Below are 21,248 nucleotides of genomic sequence, written 5' to 3' on the forward strand. Positions count from 1 at the left end.
TGGGATCTGGAGCCCACTCCACAGGTAGCTCACGGCCTGCGCCCTTCACAGCCCTCTTTGGGGTTCCAGAGTGTCAAAAGGGACTTCACTGGTGGTTCAGTGGTTAAGACTCTGCACTTCCAATACAGAGGGCTTGGGTTTGATCCCTGGTGGGGAACTAAGATCCCACATGCCACACAGCACCACCAAAAGATTAAAAAAAAAAGATAGTGTCAAAGGGTAAAGGCCCTCAGGAGGCCACAAGCACCAGAAACATATGTACTGCTGCTGTCAAAATGGTCTCCCCTCACTTTTTTTCAATTTGGAGACTACAAAATATCAAGCTTGAAAGAGAGGTGGAATCACGACTTTGAAGCAGGCTTAAACTCCCGAGGGAAGCTTGACGGGAGAAGCGTGCCACACTCGGGCCTGGAAAGTTCCAGGCTGAGCTCTCACCCTTGCCAAGGACACAGAGCACGGTGTGTTTGTTGCTGGTGGCAATGGCTTCTTTTCCTTCATTCACTACATAGCTCTCAGTGGCTGGTGGCCTTAAGCTTTACATTTTCTGGAAAACTTTTTTGGTAGGTATTCCAAGGGGAACACAGGACTGATGGGCTAGCTTGCCTTGTAGGAGTAGCCAACTCCAGTTTTTTCTCAGACGCCAAGGACTGAGGAAAGAGGACACAGCCCAGAGACAGAGGACTAAGAGAGGTTTGGGAAAACAGATTCAACCCAGCACCAAAATCAAGAGCTGACACCGGGAGTGAGAGGAAAGGCGTCCTTGGTACAGACGGGACTGTAGACACACTTTCTAGAGGGCAATTTGGCAACGCATGGAAAGTCCTCAGATGAGCAGCTTAGGTCCTTAAATTCCACTTCTGGGATTTGCACCAGGAAACAGGCTGTTCTGTGAACAGGGCTTAGGCACCAGAACGCTCGTTGCAGAATATTTATATTATTAAAAATCAGATATCCCGTAAAGGCAGATAACCTAAATTATGGGAGATCTGTTCTTTAAAATGGGCCTTCCCAGGTGGCTCAGTGGTAAAGAACCCACCTGCCAATGCAGGAGACGCAAGAGACACGGGTTTAATCTCTGGGTCTGGAAGATCCCCTGGAGGAGGAAATGGCAACCCACTGCAGTATTCTTGCCTGGAGAATCCCAGGTGGGATCTTAGTTCCCTGACCTGGGCTCAAACCTATGCCCCCTGCAGGGGACGTGCCGAATCTCACCACTGGACTGCCAGGGACACCCTCACCTCACCCCACCCCATTTCACTTATTCTTGAGGATGAAGAAACCACCACAAAGCCAGCCTGCTGGGATATAAAGTGGAAATAATACAGACAGAGACTCAAAGAACAGTGGCCCCATGCCACACAGGTAGACTTCATCTCTTTGATCTTAATTTTCCCCATCTGTAAAGTGGGCTTAACAAAAGCTATCCTGCCAATCTGTTAGAGACTGGATTTCATGAGGTGGGCTTGAGCACAGCAACCAGGACATCACAATGCCAACTGAGAGGAGGTGAGACTGTCTGGTTCTCCTGGGCCTGGAGTCAGGCAGTGGGGAGGCCCCTTATCAGCCTCACATGGATAAGCTGATGGATGATGACCAACAGAGGAGGCGGGGAAACAGGCGGGACAGTGGCTTGTCATTTCGTGCTGCTGTGGTTTTCATATGACTTTTTATAAGTCCCAACTGATTACAATTAAATTACACATAATACTCAGGAACTCAATGGAACTAATCATGAATACGAACAAAGAAGGAAAAGCAATCTCCTCACCTCACAAAACATAGGCAACTTTTTGGCAAAATCCACCACTCTGGTAATTGCTGGTGTGATGATTTTTGTAAAATGGCTGAAGGCTTCTAAGTCGACCTTTCCACCTTCTGGGGCGTTTACTATCGGTGCCTGTCCGATGTCTTCGGGCTGAGGAGGAGAGACAAGGAGGATTTAAATGAAGACACCGAACAGGTCATTGATCACGGTTCTCCCGCGGCAGGAAATCTCTCCTGAACTGACATACACTGTACGGTTTCCACGTCATTCCGTGAGAGACCGTACAGTTTCCAAGACCTTGAGTTCTCTGAGCAAAGATATATGTTCTTGGTCGTCGCTTTCAAAGGCCCCCAGTGATCACGGTCACAGGGCTGTTGCTGTGGAAAGACACTGAGAGAAAGAGGGAGGAGGAGAAACAAGAATCTTGCTCTGTTTCTGAGTGCATGAAGGGGACCTACATCTGTGGCTCTGGGTGCCGTGTTCAGAGCAGGGCACACTCTGTGGGTGTCCTCCTGTGGGCGGTGGGAGGGGAGGGGGAGCCCCGCACACAGGACCCAAGGATTCACTCTTGCTTGCGATGCCTTTTGCTTGGGTCCCAGTCTGCCCTCCAGAGGCCAGCCCGAAGCTAGCTCCTCAGCTTGGACCGCAACAGGCTGTGGCCTCTCCTTGTATCTCCTGTGCTCACTGGTGCTCCCTGCCAGCAACAGTCCTCCCCGCTGCCCTTTCTGGTCTTTGCCATGGTAATGACTGCCTTGGGTGGTCCTCACCCAGTCCCTGATGGACAGGTGAGCGAAGGAGTGCCCAGGGAGGTTCAGGACCGTTCCGAGGCCAGGACTGGTCCCTGCTCTTCCAGGAGGCCGTGCCTGGGGTCAGAGGAGCCGACACTGCCTGACGGTGGCGTCCTTTGCCCAGAGTCACGGTGGACATGCAGGGGCGAGGAGGCCAGGCTGGGAGGCGGGAAGAGGGCAGACAGGGCAGGAGGTACGGGCTCCGGGAGCCGGTCCAGCAAGTCCGACCCCTCACCGCAGAGTGGCTGCTGAGGCCACCGCTGGGGACAGACTGCATCTGCCTCTACAGGCCCCAGACTTGACTGTGCCTCTGAGTGACCCCCAGAATTGCCGACTCAATAGGTACCTGTTAGAGAATCTGCCTTTCCACCGGCTCCCCAGGGCACGGGTGCCGCTGGCCTGAGCCTGGGCGCTGAGCAGCAGTGGGCGAGCAGTGACCACACCCAACCCCGGGGACCCACTTCCTGCTTGGCTTCCCCCGTCGCCCCTGTTGCTGCTCTCGCCTCCTTTTAGCACAAAGACAAGCAAGGATGGTTCTTTCACTCTCCTACCGCCACGGCACCAGGTCAGAGGGGTGGACCAGGCCGTCCAAAGGTGTGACTGGAGATGTACAGACTGGGGTCGAGGGCGGGGGGATTTTTCAATCTGCTGCTGCTGCTAGGTCACTTCAGTCATGTCCGACTCTGTGCGACCCCATAGATGGCAGCCCACCAGGCTCCCCGTCCCTGGGATTCTCCAGACAAGAACACTGGAGTGGGTTGCCATTTCCTTCTCCAGTGCATGAAAGTGAAAAGTGAAAGTGAATTTCTCAGTCGTGTCTGACTCCTAGCAACCCCATGGACTGCAGCCCACCAGGCTCCTCCGTCCATGGGATTTTCCAATCCACTACATAGCAAACTATGACAGCATTGACCTATTTTGGATTCTCCAGGAGGTTCTTTTGTTTTTTCTACTTTGGGGGGACAGCAAGTGGATGGGAAAGAAAGCTGGTTTCTGTCTTGTTTCATATCAGTGACTATGTTTTGGGGCAACTGTCAGCATAGCAAGCCCATGGAAGGCTGCTGGTTCTCCGGATGCAAATGGAATTGATGGGATAATCACAGGTAGGGCTTCCCTCTCTCTCCTGTCTCTATCTCTCTCTTATACTGAGTTAAGGGACAAGGACTTCCCTGATGGCAGAAAGCAAAGAGGGACTAAAGAATCTTTTGATGAGGGTGAAAAAGGAAAGTGAAAAAGCTGACTTAAAACTCAACATTCAGAAGATGAAGATCATGGCATCTGGTCCCATCACTTTATGGCAAAGAGATGGGGAAAAAATGGAAACAGTCACAGGCTTTATTTTCTTGGGCTCCAAAACTACTGTGGACAGTGACTGCAGCCATGAAATTCAAAGACGCTTGCTCCTGGGAAGAAAAGCTACAACAAACCTAGATTGTGCATTAAAAATCAGAGACACCACTTTGCTGACAAAGGTCCATACAGTCAAAGCTGTGGTGTTTCCAGTAGTCATGTATGGATGTGAAAGTTGGACCATAAAGAAGGCTGAGTGCTGTAGAATTGATGTTTTTAAATTGTGGTACTAGAGAAGACTCTTGAGAGTCCCCTGACTCATTTGAAAAGACCCTGATGCTGGGAAAGATTGAAGGCAGGAGGAGAAGGGGATGACAGAGGATGAGATGGTTGGATGGCATCACCGACTTGATAGACATGAGTTTGAGTAAACTCTGGGAGAGAGTGATGGATAGGGAAGCCTGGCGTGCTGCAGTCCATGGGGTCACAAAGAGTTGGACACGACTGGGTGACTGAACAACAACAACAAGGGAAAAGGTACATCAGGAAGTCTGGGGGTGATTATTCCGATGCACACAGCAGCCTGCCACCCTGCAGACCACCTTGCTGGCCTTTCTGATCCCTGCCACTCTGAAATGTGGCCGGGCTCACCTGCGTGTCTGCTTTATAACTCTCTCACAAAGATCAACTAATAAAAGGAAGATGGTAAAAACGTAGAGAGTTGGATACACACATACATAAGGTGATCTTTGTAAGAAATAAAAATAAAATATTATTTTAATAACCCCATGAATCGCAGCATGCCAGGCCTCCCTGTCCATCACCGACTCCCGGAGTTCACTCAGCCTCACGTCCATCGAGTCGGTGATGCCATCCAGCTATCTCATCCTCTGTCTTCCCCTTCTCCTCCTGCCCCCAATCCCTCCCAGCATCAGAGTCTTTTCCAAATAGTCAACTCTTCACATGAGGTGGCCAAAGTACTGGCCTCTTCAAATATTTTTCCAGACAAGATGGGCCATCATCACATAAAAATGAATGAAATAATATATGTAGTGGTGTTGTAAGCAAAAAAAGTGGTATTGGCCACACAGGAGATGCAAGTCCTCGTGTATAGAAGCCAGTTCCGTACATGGATACTTATGAAGCAAAGCTGTCTTTAATGAAGGATTTTTAACGGCCTTGCAGGAATAATTCACAACCCCCAAGAGTCACTTTTAATCCTGAGCATAAACACTCAGTCACAACCACCCAGCTGCAGGGAGCGTGTGTAAGTGTGTCCAGTGGCTGAGACGGCGGGCTTAGCTGTGCTGTCTCTGAGGGTGGATCCATGGAACTCGATGATCCATTTCACAGATATTTATTGCGCTCAGTTCTGGTTATCTACTGCTGCATAACAAACTCTCCCCAAACCCAAAACACTACTTTTTCATTTAAAACAATACATTTTCACTGAGTCTCAGAGTTCTGGGTGGTTCTTCAGGGGTCCCTCATGAAATCTCAGCAGAGACTGGTGTCATCTGTAGATGACTCCAGTCACACCACTGGTGCCTGGGCGGGTAGGAAGTCTCTCCACATGGCTGCCTGGGGCTTCCTCCCAGCATGGCGGTCTCAAGGCAGGGGAACTCTCACTCTTTTAGTTTGTTAGGGCAGTTGGCTTCCCTCAGAGACCACATGGCATCCCTCTCCAAAATAACCAACTGGAAACTGCAAGGCTTCTTATGACCCAGCCTTAGGAGTCACTCTGCCCAAATCCGTCGCTTCAAGGAATCACAGCCCAGCCCAGATTCAAGGGAAGAGAGGACTAGATGCTACCACTCCTTGGTGAAGAAAGGGAGGAAAGAATTGATTGGCAGTCACCTTAGGGAAAAGCTACCGTCAGCTTCAACCACACATGTGACAGACACTGAAGGTGACAGAGCTGAATGGAACCCTGTCCTTCCCCCAAGGAGATCGGGGGTGGCCCAGGCACAGAAGGGGACTGGCTGACAGAAACAAAGCTCACTGTAGAGACAGACGGGATGATGGAGGCGTTCTGTCTCCCCCAGCATCCCTCGAGGAAAAAATACCCTGGAGAAACAGTTATTTGCATTTGGACCAAGCGGGACAGTTCCTTGAACATATCAAGGATCTAAAAAATATACACTTCACGTCAGCTCCATGACGGGGGGGAGACAGGTGGGTAAAGCAGTGGCTCTGTAAACATCAACGTCCTGAACAGAACCTTGCGCCTGGGTAACCTTACAGCCTGAAGAAAGTCTACTGGCAAATCATTCTGTGCAATGCCTTTCCTGGTTCTTTCTACAGACGATTGAGAAAAGCATTACAAGCCTTTGAGTTAAAGGTATGGATGTGGCTGTTTTAATAATTAAAATCATGCTATCTTGGCTGAAGACTTGGGCGAAAAACCCAAGTTGGCCGTTTGGCCACTTTATGTTGGGCAAACCTCAGGTGGGACACTGGAAGGCCTGGGGCTTGGTTTGCATACCTGTAAAGCGAGGATGGTGATTCCAGCCTACCCAACCCAAAGTGTCGTGAAGTCCAAAGAAGCAATGGATAGGAAGGCCTTTCACAATGGTTAGTTTTCGTTCGTTTGTTTTTTGACATGGACCATTTTTAAAGTCTTTATTGAATTTGTTACATTTTTCCTTCCATTTTATGTTTTGATGTTCTGGCCACAAGGCATGTGGGATCCCAGCTCCCTGACCAGGGACTGAACTGCATTCCCTGCATTGAAAGCCCAAGTCCTAAGCCCTGGACCACCATAAAATGCCTAGTTTTATAAAAATGTCAAACATGGATATTCCAAGGGTCTGGAAAGGCCTGTTTTTCTTTACACTCCCCTCCCCCAACCCTACTCCAGATTCTCATCGCCCCCCTGGACCTGACAGCATTGAAAACCCAACGTTTTGACTTCCATTGATGTAAAAATACATTCAATATATGGGTCACTTCTTTATAGGGGTGATTCTAAACGGGATATTTTGGAGTGAGTTTAGGGGATGAAATATGTATATAAATGGGCATCTGAGGGAAGACCTGAGTATAAAAAGGGAGAGCTGGCAGGTAAAGAATTTTGCTAATCAGTTGACCCAGGGCTGGCGTACTTCACAGTAGAAGCAAAGAGCTAACTGCATTAGAATTCAGTGACTCACATGCAGAAGACTGGCCCTGCGCTCCCATCAATAACAGGCGGGAAACACCACCATCCTAGGTTCTGAGCACCCAGGGCACAGAGGCAAACAGAAGCGGAAGCGGAAGCGGAAGCGGAAGCAGAAGGGGCGGGGTCTTACCAGGAACTTCCGCTTCTGCTTCCAGTGGCTGCCCTGGGCGTTGGTGGCCACGTGGGCCTCGGTGACGGTCTTGATGAGCTCCCATTCCTGGTCAGTGGGCTCTGGCTTGTGCCCCATGGATCTCTGCAGCTCCTCCCGCCGCCTCTTCTCCCGGTTCTCCTCGATGAGCTTCCTCTTGGCCAGACGCTTGCTGTCGTCTAGGACCACTGCGGGGGGAGAGGGACACAGAGCAGACGCTCTCCAGACAGCTGGCAGACCAGGGCGGGGCTTGAGCGGCTCAGAGGGGGTCACCTCGAGTCCTTTCTCCTTCGGGGCAAACTGCCACCGGCTAGCCATTGTCCACCACAAGCCCCAGCACCAATTCCCCAAAGCCTAGCAAGCTTTCCAAAACGAAGGTGGGTGGGGGAGACACACTTGGACACCGGGCATCTTAGCTCCACAGAGGGTGACCCTAAATAAGAACGAAGCAGAGCCAGGTAAAGCCCATCCCACCTAGACGGTCATAGGTGGGTCTGTCTAGCCAGTCATCTGAGTTCACTCTTAAGGTGTCTGTTCTTCCCCTCAGCCCTAGCCTCCCCAAACGGCTCTTAGTAAGGACTTCAGGTTAAAAAAATTCTGGAGCAGTAAACAGAGGCTGGTATCCCTTTCTCAGAGGGAAAAGGAGTCTTGCTCTTCATTTGTTTACTCAAGGCTGATTGGAGTGGCTAGGAGCTTGGCTAGGCCAAGCTCAGCCCTCACAGATACTTTCTTTGCATTGCTGTATTCCTGGTCAACCCTCAGAGTGATTAAAGAGCCCAGGCTTTGGAATCTAGAAAGACTGGGGCTTGAATCCTGAGACTACCACATTCTAGCTGTGTGACCAGCTTACTGAGGGTCTCTGAGCTTTTGATTTTTCCAGTATAAAATGGGATCAATAAGACCTACTTTTCAGGGTATCAGTATGATGATGCTGGACACGTGCTCAGTAAATAGAGCCATGAATTGTATCATTTATCCGTGGTCCCCAACCTTTTTGGCACCAGAGACTTATTTTGTGGAAGACACTTTCTTTTTTTCCCTGTGGATTGCAGGTTGGGGGGTGATTTGGGGATGATTCACACACATTGCATTTATTGCACATATCATTTCTAATCTAACGCTCCTGCTGGTCTGACAGGTGGTACCAGTTCAGGGCCAGAGGCTGAGGACCCCTGATACGCAAAAGGTAAATCAGAAGTGCAGGTAAGAGCAACCTATACTTCTGTGGTTAATTTCCAAAAGGAAAGCATTTCACCAGAAGCTTAGTAGCTCTCAGTGGCACGGAAAGGCTCAGGGCTCATACTACAGAGTCGTAGTGTTTTACCAGTGCTGGATCTCAGCTCTGATCTACTCCAACTCCCTCTTTCACAGAGAAGGAAGAAGGCGATCATGACTTCCCAAAAGTCACACAGCAAGTTAATGGCAGGACCAAGCTAAGACCCAGGACCTCTGACTGCAGTCATAGAACATCATTGTCCTAGGGCCATTTCCTGAGGAAGGTGTGACCTGCTAGGAAAAAAAAAAAAAAAAGCAGGCATAGCAGAGGAAGGGAACCAAAAGTGCCTGGTGAATCCATAAACAGAATGAGACCCTGATCGTGGAGACGTGGTTGGATCTTTACAGTGAGGGGGGCACTTAGAAATGTGGGTGGGCTGGGTGAGCCCCGTGAAGTCAGCATGGTTCACCCAGTAAAAGGAGGCAAGGAGAGGGCTGTGCTTATAACCCCACCCCCCAAATGCTTCCCTGGTGTCAGGGACCGTGGCAAATTGGACGTGTATTATTCTAGTTGAATCCTAAGATCAGCGATGACTTCACATAAGGGAAACCTGAAGTTAAGTCAGTGGGCACACAGCTAGTAAGTGGCAGGCCCAGGACGCCAACAGTTTTTCTGATTATAAAACCTGAGCTCTTATAATGAATGCCTCACATGCAAGCAAGTTGCACTCAAAATGAATTTCCACCTAGTGTGGATTAACACTGAGTTTTTAAAGCTCATCAACTTTCGCATCTTTAACTTCCAATAAAACAATGCAACGGACATTCAGCAGGTCCCTTCTCTCCACAGAACCTTAGCAGACATTTTGTTGGCAACCGGTAAAAGCCTTTCTGAGACAAAGAACTCAGCCAGAGGTGGGGATTAACCCATGGTTTCCAGCCTCACGCCCTGACACAACCCTCCTCCTTTTTTTCTATATAAAAGATTCCCCTTCTGTCTTCTTTAATGGGCAAACCAAGGATGTTCCAGAGATTTTTGCTGTTGTTCTTAGAGAACTCTGTTTATCACATAAATGTGGCTGTGACTCTTTCCTCTTCATGAGGTCCTCACTGCATTCTTTTTTCCTTCCTCTTTTCTTTAAACTAAAAGTTGAAATCCTTCACCAATGTGCAAAAAATTTATGCCAGAAGAAACTAGTAACCCAGATACCTAGCAAAAGGGAGGGCACACATTCTGAATGGCACGATTCTTATTTCATGATTAGATTAATTAAAGTGACTGGTGTAAATCCCTTGCACAGTGTGGAGAAGAGACCCCGACGGCTAATCTCACTGCCATATGCTGTGGCACTTTGAAAACTGGGGAGGATGACTTCAGCTTGGAATGTTTTTATGGGCTAAAAATATACCAACAACAGCAAAAAGCCAACGGCAGGACGAGTCATGCAATAGGACTCAAGTTCACATTCTTTAGAAATTTCTGAACACGATGTTTTCTGCCAGTGCCCTGACTCCAAAAATGCCCACAAAATAAATTCCTGTCTCTGCTTTTGAAAAAAAAAGAGAATTAGTCCATGCGGTTCTGACCACATGAATGCTGTGTGGAAAATTACACCTCATCAAGGTGGGTGGAAAGACCCCTCATGTGTAACCTCTGTGCAAACAGAGTGTGGCTGCCTGTCCTGCAAGCGTGATGGGGACAGTTTAACCTCTGTCCCTCAGCCATCATCCGGATGCCTCTGGAGTCAGGCGCTGATGGCGAAGGTCAGATGGAAACCGACCAGCCATGGGTGGGAGTGAGGGTCCCTGAAAGGGCTGGGTGCTTGCCCCCTGTCCAAGCATTCCTGCTTTCTTTCCTGCCTGGTTGTTGTCCTTGAGCCACGCTTTCCCCAGTCGCCACTCCCTGAATATGAAGCAAAGGAAGCAAATTGTTACTTACAATCTGTTGCCATGCCAACGTAGATGCATTTTTTAAAGCGACATTCCTGGCACTGATTTCTTGTAACTTTGTCTATGACACACTTTCCTTCATATTTACAGGAATAGGATGGATGGAGATTTTTCTGAATGGTTCTTCTAAAGAAACCCTACATGAAAAAGAAAGACCCAAGACAGCCATTTCAGATTGTCTAGAAATAAAGGCCCGCCAGCATTTTGCATCTTCCTACCACGGTGGCTGGTTTTGGACCTCACCTGTATACAGGCCTGTAGCTCTACCTGTTCCAGTACAGGCAGCTGACCCAAAGTGAATCTAAGTAGGTCTCAATCTGAGGAGAGGGAGAGGTCAGAAGCTGTGGAGTCATCATCTTTCTGGCATTTACTCAAAGCTAACGGGAAAATTGGTGTTCACACTTATGTTTTGCAAACAGTGAGTCATATAAATAAATTATATTATTTCATTTTATAGAATGCCACAGTGTCAAAGTTTCTCAATCGTGTCTGTTTCTTTGCCACCACAGGGACTGTAGCCCACCAGGCTCCTCTGTCCACAGGATTCTCCAGGCAAGAACACTGGAGTGGGTTGCCATGCCCTCCTGCAGGGGATCTTCCCCACGAAGGGGATCTTCCCCACTCAGGGATTGAACTTGGGTCTTCTGCCTTGTAGGCAGATTCTTTACCGTCTGAGCCAAGCTTTGAAGAGGTTTGCTCTTTATACTGGAGAACAAAAAAGCTAGATACTTGTGATGCTCTGTGAATTAGTAATATAATTATCTAGTATTTAAATGCACGTGTTAACTGCCTTTAGAGATTTAGTTTAATTCTGGTTTTTGACTCTTGAGATGGCCGTGACCAGCTCAGATAGCCCTTAAAACAACAGTCATTGGGGAGGAGAAAATTCCAAATTCTTTACCAAATTTTCCCCAAAGCTCGAGGCATTGGACTTCTCCTTTTCTAGCACCCTGTTTCTCCAGGGTCTATAGACACTTGCCCTAAAGTTCAGTGTTTCTTCCTCTCAAGGCACAGGAGAGGGCCACCTGAGGAAAGAAGGAGGTTCCAGGCCTAGGTGACTTATGTAACACCCTCAAGGCGGTGTCCCATGAGAATCCTTTCTGGACATGGTACTCAAGTCATAACAGCAGAAAGCACTCCTTGTGAGTGGCGTGGTGCAGAGTGCTGCAGACAAGTGCCACGGCCTCCGTCTCTCCCACAACCTTCTGAGGTCGGTACTCTTAATATTTCCACTGCGGGGATTAAAAAACTAAGCCTCAGACAGGTTCAATCACTTGCCCCAAATCACATGGCAAGTACACGCTGGAACTGGAACCTGGGAATTGGACTGCAAGTCTTACTTATTTAAGTGCTCATATGATATAAACTTAGTCCAGTTTTACTGTATTATTTAAATGTTTTAGATGAACATACTATAAACTGTCCTTTCTCACCCACTCTCAAAAAACCACATCGTTGTATGTTTTAGTATATATTAGCAAGGCACAACAGGTTTTAAAGGACGTTGCCTGTTAAAGCTTAAAGGAACCTCCAACTTGGTTGCATAAATTGGACTTAGATGCCAGCTGATCTAGTGAAAGTCGCTCAGTTGTGTCCGACTCTTTGCGACCCCAAGGACTATCCAGTGCATGGAATTCTCCAGGCCAGAACACTGGAGTGGGTAGCCATTCCTTCTCCAGGGGATCTTCCCAACCCAGGGATCGAACCCAGGTCTCCTGCATTGCAGGCAGATTCTTTACCAGCTGATCCACCAGGATTAAGCCCAAATTTTAATTATCCCATTTAACCGGCCCTGGCTTTGATTATGTACATATACCATCTGCATATTCCTCACAGACTCAGGAACTCTTCTTTACAAGGAAAAGGTCTGAGGAAGGGTTTTCCATCGGGCAGAGCAGAGTAACCTGGAGGAATGGCGGACTGAGACTCAGGGACTCGGCGTCAGGGCGCGTGTGCTCATCCCTGGTCACTTCTGTTACTCAAGTCCTAACAGAAGAGCTGTCGTATTATATTTGGCTCTGCATCCTTAAACACTGAGCCCATTAGTTTGAATGACGTTGACGAACTGTCATAAGAGTCCCAAAAGCACACATGGGGCAGCGGCTGACATGTGTTTCCTGGGTGTCCATGGTGGGCTGTCCTGCCAGGCTTGGACGTCAGGGCCTGCAGAGGGAAACAAGCTTCCCCGCCTGCCCCCTCCACCCTGTCCTCCTCCCTCCACCCGCCACCCCTACCCTTCGAGGGTTGCACTCGCTTGAAAGGCAGAAGAAGCAGAGATGCTAGCAAGAAGTCAGATGTCACAGGCAGGGAGGAGGGCCACTGGCTGGCATCCTCCTTCTGGTTTCCCTAGAGGTGGCAACACTGAAGGCCGGGGCCTCCACGAGCATGCTGACCGCTCTCTGAAGTTGGGAGACTGTTCCCCTGAAGTCAGGAGACCCTTCCTCCCTCATCTGCTCACACTGGCTCGTGTCCTGGGGCGGGGCCCACGGAGGAGTCAGACAGGAGCAGGGAGGGGACGAGGTGATGAACCAGAAGCAGACGTAATGAGCATTTTTCCAAAAAGGCTTCTCTGGGAACCTTTAGAAGGAATGAATGAAATAACTGATGCATGGCTTATTTTGGAAAAAAAAAAAAAAAGTTGAGGCAGCAGGCTGTGCCATTCTTAGTGCCATCTTTTCTGTGGCTCATCTCGCTGCTTCTTCTTGGGCACTTCATGGACCAGATCCTTTTTAAGGCTCAGGCTTCCCCTGAGGCATGATAGAAGCAAATTTTGACACATGATGAAGGAACACTTCATTTGAATAAATGTCCAAGATGGTAGGTTCCTTAATTTTAAAAAGGGAGAAACATCAAATTTTGCGAGTGAACTTGGATAGAAAATATTTACTTATAAAAAATCTTTTTGAGACAAAAGAGATGTCTCAGGGACAGAGTAAGGACATATCTTTCACTGATGAGTTGCTGGTGAGCAGAGGTTTTGCTTTTATAAATTGACATTAGACACGTTTCTCTGCATTTTGAGAAGAACTGAATCCATTTCTTAGTGGTCCAGATGATGCCGTAATCAGCGCTAAAAAGTGATTTATTGTAGGAGCATAAACTTTCTTTCTACAAAAGATGCATGAAAACTGGCCTATCCCAACGGACGGAACATCTGATCTGGAAGATTTCCACTGTCTTCCAGGCAAAAACAGGAAGAAAAGAGTCCCTCGGCACACTGTGAGTAGTGGGTAGAAATACTTGTAAATTATAGGTTTGAATAAACAAGATTTGAAGTGCAACTTTTTTCATTTTTGGCCACTTTTAAAAGCCCTGTTTCATTTGAACATCTCTTTTGCTTTTTTTCCAAGATGCTCTGTCCTTATGTTAAGTGATCTGTGTAACTGCCCTTGGGTTTCCCAGGTGACATAAGAGACATGGGTTCGAACCCTGGGTCAGGGAAGATTCCCTGGAGAAGGGCATGGCAACCCACTCCGGAATTCTTGCCTGGAAAATTCCATGGACAGAGAAGCCTGGCAGGCTGCAGTCCATGGGGTCACAAAGAGTCAGACACAACTGAATGACTAAACAGCAAACAGCAGCAGTGAGCATCAAGTCCTCTGCAAGGTACATTGGGTTTTTAGAGTCACTTTGGAAGCTGAATGTTAAATGGAATTTTCATTAGAGTCGCTCCTAGAATTCAAAATTTGTCATTAAAAACTGATTTGAGAGAATCTCAACACTGCATAATCAGGTAGGTAAAAGCCTTCTTAACTGGGGCTAATTTAGAAAAAAAACCCATTTGAATCGCTGAGCTTTTGGAATGAGGGAAAGCATCTACAGAAATGGTTTTATCAGTTTCAAACAAAGCCCATAAAATTGGCCTTTCAAGAGACAGTCTGCAAGTTTCCCAATTAATAAGCAGCCGCAACTTATTTGTAAATAATGTCATCAAACTCCTTATGATATTATTTTCATAGATGTAATAGCAACCTTTAGCCCAATCTTTGTTAAAAGGTTACAAATTCTAGATCAAAGGGGTCTGGATGAATGAAAGCAATATTATATCACATTCCAAAAAAAGAGTCTTGCCTTGAGACCTTAAAAATGACCTCTTTTCACTGGATATATCATCTTAACACTTTAGCAGGCTACATGTTTCCTAATTTTGTGCACAGAAAGAAGGGAGTTTGCATGGAAAATCTTCCACGAGGGAAATGACACCCATCAGTATGAACCGAGCTAACACGTTGAATTTGGGGGTCTAGGGTCAAAGGTTAGGAGAAAAGGAGGTAGTTGGAGGAAGGGAAGGAGAGGAGAGGTGGTGAGGTAGGTGATGAATGAGGAAGACTGACTTATGAATTTTAATATGATGTTTGCTCCAAAGTTTATGATCATTTCATTTAAAATAAGGTAAATAAAACGTTCAACAACAAAATTAAAGTCTTTCTCTGACTTACTACCTCTTTTATTTTTATTTATTTATTTTTTCACTACCTCTTTTATAAAACATCAGCTGAATACCCTGGGTTAAGCTCTGTTTACCTTTACAGTGAACTTTACCTCCTGGCTTCCCTGGTGGCTCAGATGGTAAAGCGTCTGCCTGCAATGCGGGAGACCCGGGTTCGATCCCTGGGTCGGGAAGATCCCCTGGAGAAGGAAATGGCAATCCACTCCAGTACTCTTGCCTGGAAAATTCCATGGACGGAGGAGCCTGGTAGGCTACAGTCCATGGGGTCACACAGAGTCGGACACGACTGAGCAACTTCACTCACTTATCTCCTAGGCTAGGTTGTTGGACCAAAACATGTTTGCCAGAAACTCAACGTCATGTTGATAATGAAGATGTAAGTCTGCAAATTCAGGTTCACTTTCCTCAAGCACACTGACTGTTGTTTGCCGGCGTATTCTTGTCCAGTGTCTTCTGCAAGTGAGTCTGGAGAGGATGTGATTACTGAGGGACAACCAGCATTCACCCAGGGACTGCAGCCTGTGCCAACAGCCGGTTTGGACAGTTTCAGCACAGAATTGAACCTAAGCAGCCTCAAAGATAGTCCCTAATGGAGCCCTGGAAAGTGAGCATATTCAGTCGGGTTCACACTGGCAAACGGCTCGGGGTTGAGGCCAACTCTGTCCCCGGAAATGCTCGAGATAAAGCAGGAGGAGAAATGGTCATTTCTTGGGAGGTTAACACGTTATAAAATATCAATGCGTTTTTAAACTGAAAAGGAGCCTTTATCAATTTCTTTTTATTTAATCATTTTTTCTACCTGTTGGATAGCATCATAGACACAGTGGACGTGAGTCTGAGCAAACTCTGAGAGACAGTGGCCAGCGTGCCTGCTGCAGCCTGGCGTGCTGCAGTCCGCGGGGTCGCAAACGGTCGGACACCACTGAGCGACTGAGTAACAGCGCCACCAGATCTCACACTCTCGCAAAACTTCATCTAGTTATTTTCAATTTGAAAAAAAAATTGTCTTGAATATGTGCCCCCCCCCCCCCCCAAATGAAGAGGTCCATCAGACACCCGGGTGATCACAGCCCATGAATGTCGGGGTTTGGTTTGAATTCAAACCGAACCTTCCGGCTGCGTTCCGGAAGCTCCGGGGAGGGGCCGTCCCGCAGTTACCTTGCAGCCTTCGCACGTGATGCAGCGGTAGTGGTAGCCTGTGGCTTTGTCACCGCACACGACGCACAACTCGTCCTTGTCTAAGTAACTGGGGATGTAGCCTGTGGGGAGGACAGAAGAGGAGGTGAGAAAGACATCATGTTCAAGTCAGAGATGCCACAGCCAGGAGGAGGACTGGGGAGGACCAACGGAGGGCGGAGGACGGCACGACCGAGTTGTTTTATGCGTTTTAACACAACTTTTGCTTTATGGTTTGCACATTGTGATCATTTAGTTTTAAATATAGAAAGTAAATAAAACACTGAACAAGAAAACATTTTAAAAGTCTTTCCCACCCTCTCCTTCCCACACTGCCCCGCCCCGCCCCGTCATGTCCATAAGTCTGCTCTCCATGTCTGTGGGAAGGAGAGGGTGGGACCAATGGAGAGAGCACCGTGGAAACATGTACATTACCATCGGTAAAACCGACAGCCAGTGGGGATTTGCTGTATGACCTAGGGAACTCAAACCGGGGCTCTGGGACAACCTAGAGGGGTGGGATGGGGTGGGAGGTGGGACGGAGGCTCAAGAGGCAGGGGACATATGTACTCAGTTCAGTGGCTCAGTCGTGTCCAACTCCAAAGTATTGGAGTTTCAGCTTCAGCATCAGTCCTTCCAATGATTATTCAGGACTGATTTCCTTTAGGATGGACTGATTGGTTGGTCTCCTTGCAGTGCAATGGACTCTCAAGACATATGTATACCTGTGGCTGATTCACGTTGATGTATGGCAGAAACCAACACAATATTGTAAAGCAATTATCTTCCAATTAAATATAAATAAATTTTAAAAAGTTTTTATCTGACAATACACTTCCTCAGTAGATTTCTCCAGGATCTTAGGTCATACTTGCAGAGTTAGTATCAGGCCCAGGATTTCTGAGTGCCTTGGAAACAGCTGTGCACACTCGCTGTGCAGGCAGGAATGGCCCTTGGAGCCAACGGGTGCAGCAAAGAGGCCAGTATTTTATTTTAAAATACTTAATATAAGTGAATTCATCATTTTTGTTATATGTAACATTATGAGTAATTATTAAAAAGAAAACATAAGGTCTTTTAAGAGCTACCTGTTCTTTGTTCCTGAAAGGATTTGTTCCATGATCATACCCCAATCACAACTTAGATTACTGAGCTGGGGAAACAGTTTCTTTACTCGTCCTAATGCTGTGATACAATAGGTCCCTTGGGTAAACCATGGGTTTTCCACACTGATTAGACCTTAGAATCATCCTGCTTAAAAGCATGGAATCTTATGGGGAATTCCACGTGGTCCAGTGGTTAGGACTCTGCACTTTCACTGGTGAGGGCCCAGGTTCAGTTCCTGGTCAGGGAACTAAGACCCCACATACCACATGGTACAGTCAAAAAAGAAAATTGAATCTTGGAATCAACCATTTAAAAATACTGAATCTGAGACCAGCCCCCTGAGAATCTTATTTCAGTGGTCTTAGGGTGTAGAAACACAGGCACTGAATTTCCTAAACGCTCTCTGGGTGATTCTTATGTACATCTAGAACTGAGACTCCCTGGGCTGGGTTTATACGGAGGGATCCAGAGAGGCCAGGATATGAGACACATGGGGTGCCATGGATCACAGTCTCTTTCGAAAGGCTTATTTCTGAACCTGTGCTTAGGGGACTTGATCCCTTGGCAATCTAGGTACCATGCAATAAATTAAGAAAACTTTATAGCTGGAAAGGCTCTGAGAGAGCAAGTAATTTTGAGATGAACCGGTCTTCATCAGTTTGGCCTTCCTCAGGCTCACACCAGAAATTAACAGCAGAGAAGAAAGCCCAGATCTTGACTTCTGGCTCTCCGAAAGTGTTGGTGTTGGTCTTTTTCTTTTTTTTGGTCTTTTTCTAAAAATAACTTCAAAAGTAGAATGAATAAGGCCATCTAAAAAAAAAAAAGGTTCTGCAGGGCTTCCCTGGTGACTCCGTGGTAAAGAATTGGACACAATTACCAATGCAGGAGACACCTGCTGGGTCCCTGGTTCGGGATGACCCCACATGCTGAGGAGTAGCTGAGTTCATGTACTACAACTACTGAGCTTGTGTTCCCTGGAGCCTGTGCTCTGCAACAAGAGAAGCCACCATGAAGACAAGCCTGCACGTCGTACCTAGAGAGCAGCCCCGCTCACTGCAACTGCAGAAAGCCTGCACTGCCACAGAACACCCAGCACAGCCAAAAATAAGAGTGAATAAACAAATACATTTTAAGAAAAGGTTCTGCAAACTCGTGATGTGATTACACAGCTCAGCAACTGGGTTGTTGTTGTTGTTCAGTCGCTCAGTAGTGGCAGACTCTCTGTGACCCCGTGGACTGCAGCACCCCAGGCCTCCCTGTCCATCACCAGCTCCCGGAGCTCACTCAAACTCATGTCCATTGAGCTGGTGATGTCATCCAGCCATCTCTTCCTCTGTCATCCCCATCTCCTCTGCCTTTAATCTTTCCCAGCATCAGGGTCTCTTCCAGTAAGTCAGTTCTTTGCATCAGGTGGCCAAAGTATTGGAGTTTCAGCTTCAGTATCAGTCCCTCCAATGAATTTCAGGACTGATTTCCTTCAGGATGGACTGGTTGGATCTCCTTGCAGTCCAAGGGACTCTCAAGAGTCCTCTCCAACACCACAGTTCAAAAGCATCAGTTCTTCGGTGCTCAGCCTTCTTTCTGGTCCAACTCTCACATCTGTAATTGACCACTAGAAAAACCATAGCTTTGACTAGATGGAACTTTGTTGGCAAAGTGATGTCTCTGCTTTTTAATACACTGTCTAGGTTGGTCACAGCTTTTCTTCCAAGGAACTAGCATCTTTTAATTTCATGTCTGCAGTAAATAGTGGTTTTGCTTACTACGAAACAAATCCAACTGTGATAACACTTTTTATTACTGCACTCTGAGCTTATTAAATTCCATGACACAGGAAATTAAAGACACGAACAGAAGCTATGTACTTCCCACCCGTGCCTGCCTCTTTCCTTTCCTTGTACACAATGTCCAAATATAAGAAATGCTTCAGAGAGCAAATCCAGTTTCATAGGTACCAGAGGTTTATCACAGAAGCACAGAGCTTCAGAGAAAACCAAAAAGGCCTGATTTGTTGGGATGTGGAGAGGCTGAGAAAACAAAATCATTCTTTCTCTTGATCATGGTCTTTACGAACGTCTTTGACTCAGGAAACCCTTACTGTGTCCAAAAAAGATCAGCCAGGTTGAAATGACAGATGACTTACTATATGTTTTATCATGACATTTTCATCAATCTTTCATTAAACTGGGTCACGGAGGGCTTACTTTTCAGGAAAAAAGCCTTTGAGAAAACAGAAGAAAATGAACCCTTTTCATAATGACTGTGCTCAGACTTTATTTTAGAAGATTCTCCCTTTTGGGAGGGAGAGAAATGAGTTCAAAGCAAGATTTGGTAAGGCACAAGGATTATCTTTTTAAACATCACAGCTTTTCTTAGTTTACTTTAGCATCATGCAAACATGAATCATCTGTTGAGTTCACTTCAACTGTTTCAAAATTCTCATCAGATATTAAAAAAAAAGAGAATTCTGGGAGGGATCTGGGCAGAGAAAAAGGAGAACTGAGAGATCTGTGTGTTCATCCAATCAGTCGTCTATTTGTGAATTTAGAAAACATTTATTTTAGCAGCTGCCACTGCGCTTGGGCTTCCCTGGTGCCTCAGACGGTAAAGAATCCCACCTGCAAGGCAGGAGACCTGGGTTTGACCCCTGGGTTGGGAAGATCCCCTGAGAAGGGAATGGCCACCCACTCCAGTATCCTTTGCTCAAGTGTTCCATGGACAGAGGAGCTTGGCGGGCTATATACAATCCACAGGGTCGCGAAGAGTTGGACACGACTGAACAATTAACACTGTACTTAGTGCTTGTAATATAAAAACAACTAAGACACGGTTTCATCCTTGCGGAAGCATATGTGTAAGCAACTGAGTTCTGTATTTCCAGTCTTGGTTATTTCTCAAGGAGAGAGAAACAGCTGAAAATGAAGGAAAAAACATGAAAAGATGCTCAATGTCATTGCAAGGAAATGCAAATCAGGGTTATACTGAGGTACTACTTAACACCCTCTAGGTTGGTTATGATAAAATGGCAGATAATAACACATGTTGGTGAGGATATGGAGAAATCAGAGCACTCGTATATTGCTGGTAGGAATGTGAAAAGTGCTTTGGAAAAGCACTTTGGCAGTTCCTCAAAAGGTTAACACAAAGTGACCTATGACCCAGCAATCCCACTCTGAAATACACGCTCAAGAGAGCTGAAAACATGTGTCTGTGCCTTATGGCCCAGCAATCCCACTCTGAGATACACACTCAAGAGAGCTGAAAACATGTGTCTGTACAGAAACTTGGGACAAAGCAGCACCATGCACAATATTCAGAACGTAGAGACCACCCAAATGTCCATCAGATGATGAGTGGGCAGACAAAATATAGTATATTTGTACAATGGAATCCTGTTCAGTCACGAAAAGGAAGTAAGTACTGTTACACGCTACAGCATGGAAGAACCTGGAAAGCACGCCATGAAAGAAGCCAGATACGAAACGCCATGTATCATCTACCTCTATTTCTGTGAAATATCGAGATTACGCAAATTCATAAAGACAGAAATTAGATTAGTGCTTGCCAAGGTCTGGTGGGAGGGGAGAATGGACGATGACTACTGAAGGATACAAAGTTTCTTTTCAAGGTAATGAAAATGTTCTGGAATTGTGCAGTGTTGATGGCTGCACAACTCTGTGAATATACTAGAAACCACTGAGTGAAAAAAACCCTTGTTTTGGGGACTTCCCTGGTTAGGGCTCTGCGCTTCCCCTGCAGGGGACTGCAGCTCAGTCCCTGGTCACAAACTAAGATCTCACATGCTGCATGGTGCAACAACATCAAAAAAAAAGAAATAAATGGAATTAAAAAAGAAAACCATTGTTTTGTATGGACATATTTTGCATAAATCTATGACTTTTATAGTATGTGAAACATGTCTCCATAAAGCTCCTAGTAGAAAGCAAAGAAACCAGGAGAGAAAAGAGGTTCCATTCAACAAACATATATATGAGGGGATCCCATGCCAGGCAACATGCCAAGGAGCTGAAGACAACCAAGTCTTAATTCTTGGGGCAGCTTTCAGTGTTTTGGGGGAAACAGACAATCATGGGTCACCTGCCTATGACATGGTCAGGGCTGGGGTAAGTCTCCGAGTCGCCCTCCTGCCCAGCCACGGCCCAAGTCCAGGATGGGCACTCTCAACCCTCCCCGTGCTT

At 46.8% G+C, this 21,248-nt stretch overlaps 1 protein-coding gene across 7 annotated transcripts in view; it reads right to left on the minus strand.

The window, feature by feature from the left end:
* THRB (thyroid hormone receptor beta) overlaps positions 1 to 21,248 on the minus strand; it is a 439,267-nt gene that overhangs the window by 12,541 nt on the left and 405,478 nt on the right. For all 7 annotated transcript variants that reach the window (XM_070364186.1, XM_070364190.1, XM_070364183.1 and 4 more), the window contains 4 exons: positions 15,925 to 16,025; positions 10,306 to 10,453; positions 7,134 to 7,339; positions 1,769 to 1,915 (listed from right to left, as the gene is read on the minus strand). In XM_070364186.1, coding sequence (XP_070220287.1) covers positions 1,769 to 1,915; positions 7,134 to 7,339; positions 10,306 to 10,453; positions 15,925 to 16,025 — 602 coding nt within the window. The remainder of the gene's footprint in view (positions 1 to 1,768; positions 1,916 to 7,133; positions 7,340 to 10,305; positions 10,454 to 15,924; positions 16,026 to 21,248) is intronic.

Source organism: Bos mutus, chromosome 27 (genome assembly GCF_027580195.1).
Source record: "Bos mutus isolate GX-2022 chromosome 27, NWIPB_WYAK_1.1, whole genome shotgun sequence".
NCBI classification, from domain to species: Eukaryota; Metazoa; Chordata; class Mammalia; order Artiodactyla; family Bovidae; genus Bos; species Bos mutus.